Genomic DNA, 11,073 nt, shown 5'->3' with positions numbered 1-11,073 from the left:
GGGGGGGGGGGGGGGGGGGGAACACGCGAGTTTATCGGCCCCGTGGGCGATGGCGAACCGAAATCACCTTTATCTTTCTGTTACAGGCGACACCGGACAATATTTCCGGGTTAGGCCGAACAACAGCTCCGTCCTGGAGGGCGGCGAAGTGGTAATTCCCTGCGAAGTGGGGAACAAAGCCGGCACCGTCCAATGGGTCAAAGATGGATTTGTCTACACCATACAGAGTGAGTACCATATTACGCCGTTAATTGTCCTTTTACGATCTCTCCCCCTCTCTTGTTCTTCTCCTTTTTTGCTACCGTCAAACGGCCGTGTGAATTCGCGCGAATGTCTCTCGTCAGGAAATCTTATCTCGACGGAAATATCGAGGCGACGGTAATTCGTGAGTTACGAGCCATCCGGAATAAATTATAAGCTAAATTTCGTAAGTTATGAACTGAATCTCATCGTTACCGGTGGTTAACCGTATGCATATCTCTCTTTCTCTCTCTCTTCCAGTCCTTCTCGATACTCCGGTATTTTTCAAGAGGATTTGAATTCGGCAGCGTTTAGTCGTATTTTCGAGAATTTTAACATCACTCGTGAAGCGCAAACGTGTGAATATTGCACAACACCACGTATACCATATATAAATTTAAGATTACATCTGTCTCGTTGTTTGCCTTCGCGAGATGAATGTTGCCTATCTGCAGCATACGCGCGAAGGTTCGGGAATTACACTTTTATTTTAATGGGAAAAGTTATTCCGACATATAAATGTATCGACGATAACAAGTATCAAGGGAGTGAAAAAAAGAGGACGCGTTATTGTCAAAATAAATGGGTGTGTGTCAAATTGGATAAAGATGGGTTAATTCGGAATTTGCGCAATTAACGTTACCTCGAAAATCGTTCAGGTCTAAATCCACCAATTAAAACCGCGCGTAACAAAAGCTGTTTGTATTTTCAGTAGGAAGTTACGTTTTCGCGTTACCTCGAATTGGTTTACATACCAATTTTCAGTGAACGCATTAACGCGCTAATCGAGAGTCCTGTGTGCTATTTCATTGTTTCCTATCCGATCGAGGGGTGGATTTACATTATTGTATTATATTACAATTACACGCAACTGCCTTTATTTAATTTCAGATCTCGAGTCTGCAGGTATTTATACTTTGCATGATCCGATTTTTCAATAGTTTTCCCTCGATGTAACGGGCAGTAAACAAACGCGAAAGTTTCGTCCTGAAAACAAGGATTTTAAGATGGAAAATAAAAAAAAAAGATTTCAAAATAAGCTAATCATCTCTCATTTCCGAAAATTTCTTTCATATTGAGAACAAAGTTACAGAATTAATAAAATTTTAGTTAAACGAATAAAAATTTTTCAATTATTTCGGAGAAAATATAACAAAAATTTTGTAATACTGGACCATGCCGGAATTGTGATTGAAATTATGATGTAATTTTTAATGATGTATATCATGTGTACATACACGGGAAAAAGGAATTACCTGTCCATATAATACGAAATTTATAAAATAAGAATACAAAAAAGGCAAACAAGAGCCCAGCGCTGAATGTTGATTGCGAAAATATTTAATAATGTAGGAAATTATTATATTTCAATATACGCATATTGAAATATAATAATTTTCTACATTATTAAATGTTTTCGCAATCAACATCCAACGTTGTCTCTTATTTATCTTTTTTTATATTTTTATTTTATGATTGGATGTTTTGAGAACTATTAAACATATCGTTATGAAATTTACTTACCAGACCTAGTTTTTAGCTATGAGAACTGTGAGAGACAAAGAGAATTAATTAAAATTAACTAAATTTTAGTTGTATTACATAGATAGCTAATTTTTAACTGTTGTAGTTAGTTTCTAGCTATGGAAACTAGTTTTTAGCTATAAGAACTAATTGTTTCATCGGTCCAAGGGCTTTTTTTTCTCGGTGCCAATCGGATATTTTATTCAGCCGACTTTCGAATCGCAGACAACACATCACCGGCAAACATAGAAATTGGCGCACACTGAGGATTAACGTTAAACGAGTCGCTAATAATTTCCGAGGCATAAATTTCAAGGTTTAATATTTAGCACGATGCAGGTGTGCGCGTGCAGGAAACTTCAACATCGATAACGCTGAGAAACGGAAAGTTTCGAGATTCACTAGCCGACCTCTCGTCTGGATACTTGGCGTAAAAGAACTTTTACGATCTTGCCTGAGGACTAGCGGTGTGGATTTATTATTTAAGCCGGGTTGTAAAAAAGAATAGGGTCCGCTATCGACAGGAGGAGAGGGAGAGAACGGTTAATTACTCCCGGTCCCGCCGACTTCCGGCTATCGTAATCGCATCGTTCGCCGAGAGTGCTCGCATACCGACCGAATAAGCGGGTAATAAACGGAGCTAAAATTAAAACCGAGATATTAGCTGTGCGCGTATCCGCTCATAAATTACGACGCTCTTAGCCGCGAGCTGAGGAACGTCGGCCGATCCGCTCGCTAATGATCCCGATGTTCGACTCTGATTACAGACGACGAAATCGTGGGCCAACCCAGGCTAAGGCTGGTCGGCGACCAGAAGGCCGGTATTTTCAACCTGAAGATCACCGACGCGTCCCTGACCGACGACGGAGAGTACGAGTGCCAGGTCGGACGTTACCTGCGAATCAAGCCGATCCGCGCCAGCGCCCACCTGATCGTCACCTGTGAGTCGAAATTTTATATTGGCACAAGCGGGTCACGCTTTTCGCCGCATCATAACACTGATGCTGTTTTTCAGCTATTATTTTTATTCGTTCCGAAAATAATTTCAGGAAGCGACTTTGTTTCGTCCCGCTCCGCGATTAATTGTTTCGAAAAATAACTTTTACCATTCCACCGTTTTAGTCGTGTTGAATGGAATAATATATAAAGCAAAATAAATATTTACGTCGACTGGCAGGAGAATCGGTAGGAAAGAGTTGCATTTTTAAAAGAATTATTATCCCGACGCGTCAAAACACTGAAACATTGCTCGCAAAAGGTTGAATTCGTCTCACAAATTTTAACATATTAACACAACGCAGAGCCCGAAATAATATCGCGCCGCTGTTATTAAATCTACTTCTGTTGGTGGTGTCTAATGAAAGAAATGAACGAAAGCGTCCAAGTCAAAAAATAGACGACCGGCACATTGTGTTAATTAAAATTTTCGAACCACAACGATATTCTTCCCGGGGAGAGAATGTGGAGGAAGTTTCAACGGCAAGAATACACTCCTACCGGGGGGACAATCGTCTTCCTCCTCACGAGCCGGCCACCCTGTAGTTAAAATGCAAAGCATCCGTAACTCGAATTACAAACTCGCGATCTCGAAACGAACCGCGGTTGAAGTTAATTTACGGCCGGGCGTTACGTTGTCGCGACTTTCAGGGTTTCGCGAGAACGGTTTACACGCCCGGCACGACATTTGGCCCGGGTCAGCCGGCGGGGGTGCGCGTTCCGCGCCATCGACAACGACGTTTCTCGTCCGTGAATTATGCAGAAGTTATTAAGCGCGACAATATGCACTCGCGAAACTAGTTTGCCGAGCGGAACGAAGCTAGTTTTCACCACGCGCGCGCGTCCTTTCCGCGGAGCTGCAAACGCCGTGCGCTTTTGTGGCACGCGACGGCGGTTAATACGGGAATCCACTCTCGCCATCCGCCACTGCTGTCGTTATTCTTTCTAGGGTATCGACCGGATTTTTTCGAAATCTCCGTCTCGCTGCGCTTTTCTTCGCGAACCGACCCCATGCTCTGTTTTCTTCATTAATGTGCAAAAGAAGTCAATAATAACATAAAGGAGATTTAACTGCAAATATCGCTCGTTATAGAGTCGATTCGTCACCGACATCATCGACAATAAATTATATCTCGCGAAGCAATACGCGACGAAGCTTGTCGTTCAAAATTGTCGCGCATAAACCGCGGGTAATTTTCGCCGGACGGTTGTGGAGCGCCGGCTATACGTATAAATTATGGATTATAGAATTATCATAACGAGGAAATCGTCGAGTCAATACGACTTATCTGCCTGATGCTCGCTTTGACGAGCGGGCGAGTGAGCGAACGGAGCTTTCTGAAACGCGACTTACTTTTTGATAAATGACGTACTTTCTAAATTTCTCGAAGCAAAACTTCATCCTAAATGAATGAGAATTTATTCCAAACGATATTGAAAATACTGTCACTAGGAACGCTTCACTTTTCCCAAGAGTGGATATTCTGAAGCAACCGTTGAGTGAATGTTTCATTCTTTTCGAGTGTTTCACTTGTTTCGAGTGAATGTTAAAGTCATTCATTTTGATTTTATTTAGAGTGAACTCTAAATATTGAAAAATTTCAAATGAATTTCCAAGAAAATCCATAGGAACTCATGTGAATCTCTATTGGATAATAAAAATCCATTTAGGAATCCACATGATGTATGGAAATCGATAATTCTACCTGTTTCAAAACTCCCAACAATCCTTAGTTCGATAATTTTATTCATGTTTTTTATCAAGAGATATCAACAAAAACCAAAATAAAAACAGTTAAGTGGCCAACTCCTCAAACAATGTGGAGTATAATTCATTCTGGCGCGGCTCACTTACGGACACGGATTTATTATCCAAAGTTTGTCGGCTTAATTTCGAAATACCCTCTATAAGAAGAAATGCATTTTTTATTAACCCCGTACGGTCCTCCGTGACACGAGTGCGGAAACTCTCGCTACGTACACTTCTCATAATACGCGCGCGTCGCTTCAAACGGTATCACGCAGCATCGATAATACGCGCTAATGACCGCTATTAACGAAGCGACATTACGAAAAATACACTTCAGCGCGATGACAAATGAGCAGCCGCGCCTTTTAGACACGCATAAAGGAACGTTAAAACGACATTAAGCGTAATGTACGAGAGCGTTTTCATGCGCGCGGCATCTCTCTCGGGGGGGCTTCGCGCAAGTCGGACGCGTGACTCGGATTTCCACTTGCGAATGACGCTTTTAATAAAACGGGGGTCGTGCGCGCACTAAGTCGTCATATCCGTCAAATCAATCTTCCCTTGTTGCATGCGCTCATTACGCATACGCTGAAAACGCGCCGACGATAATCCGCCGCGGGTCAAATAGATCATCGATGAGCGCGCGCGCAAACCCCGGGCGATCGTTAACGAGTGACACGGTGCGACCGAATGCGCTTATTTTGTAAACGCGCGCGGCTGTATATTTTTCGGCCAACCTTCGCGCACATTTATACATATACATGCATATGCAGTGTGAGAGAGGGCGATTTGCGTCGCTAATTACGCACGTAACGGTATTTTCCCCGATTCCGCACCGCTAACGGATATAATGGCGTTTCGCTCTACCGTGTCGGATAGATACGTGTCATCGCGTTTCCCCGCTGTCTTGATAACGCGAATTGATCTCCGCGTCGCCGCCGTTCCGCATTAACGCCGAAATTATTCCGTCGGCTGTAATAAGTTCGTGAAAGCAGTCGCCGTGGGATGTCGATTCGCGCGTTTGTTACACTGCACTGAAAAGAGGATTTGGTAGCAATTAATAAAATTAATTAATAAAATTTCGTTAAATAATTTCAACTCAATTGTTTGCTCGCTACAATCAAATCGTTTAGTACCGTTCAATTTGCTGTGTATTATATATGTAATACGTGATATTTTTAATCATTTCGTTGCAGTGAATAATTTAGTTGAAGCTATCTAACCAAGTCTTGAAAATATTTATTTAGTGCTACGAAAGCGCTATCCCTTTGAATTATTTTTCTCCGTGGATTAGGGATGAAATGATGACAACGCGTCGATCACGGCGTTACACCCGGTCGATTTCACAACTCTTCATTCGATTGCTATCAATCAGCGATCAGTCGGCGAGATCGAGTGATGTAGCGCGGAAATCACGACAATTAAGACGGTGAAATCCGCTACCTATTCTCCTACACTTTGTCTCTACCCACACGGAAGAAACATTGAGAAACTGACGAGACGAACTGAGAGACGAAATAATAGCTAGGAATCAAGTTTCCCCAGAAATTTCCTTAATGTTATTTGGTGTTTACCGAGTACTCATCCTCGAAGGTATTTTCTACGTCAGAATTGGGTAAAATCTATCTATCTGGAGGGAATTGGAACGATACGACAAGAACACGCGACGCGATCAAATGCGACGAATATCGCGATCCGAAATTACGCTCCATTAAAACGACGATTGTTGCACGGGGAAACATGTTTTTCTACTTTGCAGCGGAAACGCGCGGCCGACGAGAAAATATATCCTGTTCGTTCATGTGTGTGTCATAACCATTTGAAACTCCACGGTAGTGCACGTAGAAGTGTTCCCATGTACATGATTATTCCGCGGAGGAGACTATTGGGACGCGTCGTATCCGCGTACTTGTTCTTAAATGAAACGACTTTAAAAACGCGTTCTCGCGCTCCCCGAGATAGTGCGAATGCCTCGTTTGCGTCTCGACGGCGACGTAACTGCAGCGACGTTCCTCGGCCGTGTTAATGACACTCCGCTCGGTATCCTTTAATTATTCCGAAGTATCGTTCGCGATAACGACAACAGCGAATCGATTTAATCCTGTGTTGTGCGCGAAAAATCGGAAGAAAATCGAGTTGCGGAATGCACCGTCGTTGTCGAAGCGTTCGGTGCTTCCCCGGATCGTTCCTTTCGTTCGCCGGCGAAAGGGGATCATTTTCGTCTGCTTCTCAAATTCTAAATGAATCGGATTTAACGGGAAATGTTATTGTTGAACGTCATACGCTCCACTGAGAACAGAGTGTACGTTTCTTGTAAAAAAAAAATCAATTAACACGAGCACGCGTTGTTTCTTCTCGAGAAAACGAGATAATTCAGTAATCGTGAATATTACACTCCGTATATATATATATATATATATAAGGTGTCTCAAAGTAACCGAATGCATATATTTAAACATTTCTCTTTTTATTATCTGTTGATCCCCGATTCGAAATTTTACTGTATATTTATCTCAATTTAATTTCAAATTAACAATTATTATTTAGATGGTATATAGAAACGTAATTTTGCTCGAACAAATACTAAATTTTGAGTAGCTCTCTTGTTGCGCCACTGAAAATGCGACACTGAAACTTCCTTAAAAACTGTCATTTGAACGGAATTTGGATAAACAACAAGTTGATTTGTTTGATACTGAGAATGTATATTCACACGCACGGAAAGCTGAATTTTTCACATTTCACGCGAAATAAGGATGCCGTCCCTCGTTCGCCTTCTCAAGCTTCGATCCCGTATTCTCGATGACGCAGGAAAACCCACCGCTATCCCGGCCGGCTTGGAAAAAAGCTCACGTATCTTCGCGGCGTGATACGCAAAGGGGAGGGGGGATCACGAGGGTGCGGTTCAGAACGGCCGAAGCGGGAGGAGAAAAGGACAAATAAAAATGTCTCGGCACGGGGAACATTTCTTACGATCCAACGAGCAAATGAGGAAGTTGCGGTCGGAGGGGTGGAGCGAGTGCGAGGTATACATACCGGAATAAGACGCTGTTGGTTTATTAAAAATAGGAGAAACCCCCGATGAGACGTTTAATCTTCCAGCCGACATTAAAAAAGCACGGGGTAAGCCGGCAAGTTCCCTTTTCAGTGGCATCATTTAATATGGCGAAAAGTTCTCCTCGCGGCCACCGTTAACTTTCGATGTACCTTTTTTCCGCGGAATAATTTCGCTACCGTCGCATCGACCGCGGCCCGCGCGTCCCCGTACGTTCGTCAAACAAAATTTCTACAAAATTGCCATTTAAAACTACTTTTCCTCTCTGTCTGGCGCTCGCTCGATTTTTCTTCTTTTTCGCGCTCTGTCTTACTCTGCAGTCGCATTGCGCATTTTGCATTTATAATTGCGTGCGTTTACCTTTCTTCGCTGATTGCATCGACTTCCCGTATCGAGTCTACTTCTGCGAACTCTCTCGCGTTTGCGCCGGTGCTTCCGCTTTTCCGTTATTTATTCGGTATTTTAATTGGTTTCGGAAGAAAGAAACCGAGTTCCCCTGAATTCTGCGGTGGCGGAGGACAACCGAGCTCTCTGTTCGGCGGTGTATAACAAAATTTCGGATTATGGATACGAGTGCATTCGATTCAACGGCTCGCTGCGGACTGACTGGCATTTCTACAATGCAATTTGCGTATTGATTAGTTAATTCGTGCGCTCGCGTTGCCGGTTAACAATAATATAAACTTCGTTCAATGAATGCGCAACAACCGTTCGCAATAGTGCCCGGCATTGTAAACATCGGATATTTCGAATAATCCAATAGCCAAGTGGTATTTATTGGTGTATATCTGTCTTATGAAACGGAAATTGCAGCATGCACGATTTCAAGTAGGGACAAAACGGGGAAAAGAAAAAGAAAGCGGAAAAGAGTTCGCGTCTAAAGAGAATAAAGCGAAATGTGTGAAACGACTTTTTTGTCTCCTCTCTTTCCTCTTATATAAGTTATTCTTAATGTACTGTGCATGCTTTTACTTATTTTATTTCTAGTTTTCTTTTCATATCACTTTTGTATTAATTTTCATTTCATCAGTATTTTCTACACAACAAAAAATCTTTCGTCTAAATGTTAAAATTTTCTTATGTTACCGACTTTTGACTAATGTCCCAATATCAAATTAACATATAGCTCATATTTTATTATTTTGGTAATGTTTTCATGTGTTAAATTTATGTCAATTCAATAATTTGACGTTTTATGTGTATCATTTAAAAATGAAACATTATTTTGAGTTATTTTAACATAATTGTTTTGCGAAATCAACGTTTCTTAAAATTATTTTAACATTAATATAAATTAAAAAAGTGAGTTTTCAAATAATCATAAACTTTGACGTATGAAATAGTCAAATTAACCAAACGTTTCTATAACGAATAATCTAGAATAGACTTTCTGGGACATATGAAAAATGTGAAAATTAACATTTTATTTTTTACTATATGTATTATGTAATTATTATTCACTGGCGGGGAATCTTTCCAAAGCGCATAATACATAATGTTTTTTCTCTTTTTCTCTCTCGTTCCGGCCGCCACCATAGGCACCCGAAATATTTCCGTTAACACCGGAAGCAGCTTGCGGAACAGTCACGACAAGTTAGCACCCACTTACACAATAAGTCCCTTCAGAAATAATGCGGGTGTTCCCTCGAGTAAATGTCGAACGAATTACCATTTGCCATAGCGAGGTGCGCAGGTGCGCTTGTCAAGTAAACACCGACGCGACTATTATTCGATGATGTCGACTGTGAGAATGAACGTATTCGCCTGTTTTCGATCTCGAGAAAGGGCGCGTTATCCTCACCGAGCGAGAGAGCGATATCAATTATTCTTGGCCGAAAATCTTTTATTCGAGGGACTTACAGGGAATTTACGGGACTTGCAGACTGCACGCGTCTCCCTCGCGATTTTCTGCGCGTTCTCGCACATTTTTCGAAACAACGCTCGCGCGCGGAGAGAAGGCATCGTGACGACCAGCGGAGCGATGGGAGAAAATAGGAAAGGAATCGAATCTCGTGAATTATTCGTCCGTGGAAACGCAACGTAAAGTCCCTAGGTCGGCCTTTTTCTCCAGCGCGACCGTCCGTGCTTCCCTCTCTCTCTGTCTATTCCACCCTCATCTTTGTGTCGCGGCGCGAGAAGCGTAGATCTCGCTTCTTCTCATGCGAGACACGTAGCGAGCCAAGAGGGGAGGGTGGATATTCCAGGGACCGACGTCCTCTGGACCGTTCATGGCCAAAGGGGCCGCGTGTGCGCGCATACATGCATGCATCGGCGAACACGGCACGCGTTGTGTATGCATGCGACTAAAACGCGAAGAGCGCGCTACGGAAGAGCACGGCGGCGTCGTGGAAAATACCGTGAAATTTTCAAGAGCCACCCTCTGTACAACACACCGTCGGAAAGAGGATCGCAAGCGTTATTGTTTAATCGCGGCTTATTATTTTCTAAGTAGAGTTACACGCGGAGAGATACGATTACGGTTGACGGTCCCGTCGAAAATTCCGCGACCGTATATTTTCGAAAATCTCGAATTAGAGAGAGAGAGAGAGAGAGAGAGAGAGAAAGAAGGAGGGAAGATGGAAAATATTACCGAGTCGAAATTTTCAGTTCTATCATGAACTTCTTAAATTTCGACGAACTTGAAGGATCCGTGGGGAATCTTAAAAATATAAAAAAATGTAATAAAAATTATCACATTACCACAAATTACCATAAATTTTGTAACACTGGACCATACCGGAATGATGACGAAAATTATTATGAAATGAAATATATCATTAAATATTACAACACACATCATGATTTTAATTATAATTCTGATATTGTCCAGTATTACAAAATTTTGTGTAATTTTTATTACAATTATTTCTCCGTATACAGGTTAGTGTTTTTGATGTTAAAAACGATTTACTCAGAGAAAGTGATTATCATATTCTAATTAGATTATTAATTGATTAAACTAATTTTTGTTTAATATCCATTAAATGAAAATTAATGAATCCTTCTGATCATGGAACTGTGCAAAACTATAATTTAACTAGTAATAGTTCAATTAGAATATGGTAGTACTCTGAGAAATACGTGCGATCGTTGGCGTAACTTTCTGATTACGACCGTCGTTTTATTTTATATTTTTATGTGATTTCATGTCGTGAGTGAGTGTTCTAGCATTTTATAACTTTACTTTTCAAGAACATTAATTTGAATCTAAGCTATGAAACAAAGTCATGAAATGACAGAATGCTCACTCATCATATAAAAATGTAATAAGGAAATAAAAATGATTTCGTATAGACCCGAACATTAGAGCAGGGTTAAGAAATATTTAATCAACAGCTTATCCTTATTTTTAATCTTTATTCTTAATTTTAACAAGCAATTTACTCAACTGCAGGTATGTGTAGGTCAGAATATGTGCGATAAGCAAATGTTAAATAATATAATAAAGATTAATAGGTGAATAAAATAACAAATTTTCTGCTTCATAATCTCTTTATTATTATTATAT

The 11,073-nt window shown here is 41.2% G+C and overlaps 1 protein-coding gene across 1 annotated transcript in view; it reads left to right on the top strand.

Moving 5' to 3' along the window:
• The window catches only part of LOC106743825 (nephrin), an 84,485-nt gene that overhangs the window by 692 nt on the left and 72,720 nt on the right, over window positions 1-11,073 (top strand). Inside the window, exons 2-3 of the mRNA XM_014618036.1 lie at window positions 87-227; window positions 2,532-2,705. Coding sequence (XP_014473522.1) covers window positions 87-227; window positions 2,532-2,705 — 315 coding nt within the window. The remainder of the gene's footprint in view (window positions 1-86; window positions 228-2,531; window positions 2,706-11,073) is intronic.

The sequence above is a fragment of the Dinoponera quadriceps genome, unplaced genomic scaffold, assembly GCF_001313825.1.
Source record: "Dinoponera quadriceps isolate SergipeBrazil2010 unplaced genomic scaffold, ASM131382v1 scaffold1153, whole genome shotgun sequence".
In the NCBI taxonomy this organism is placed as follows: Eukaryota; Metazoa; Arthropoda; class Insecta; order Hymenoptera; family Formicidae; genus Dinoponera; species Dinoponera quadriceps.
The sequence above is the reverse complement of the archived record's forward strand: the minus strand, read 5'-3'. Positions and strand labels throughout refer to the sequence as shown.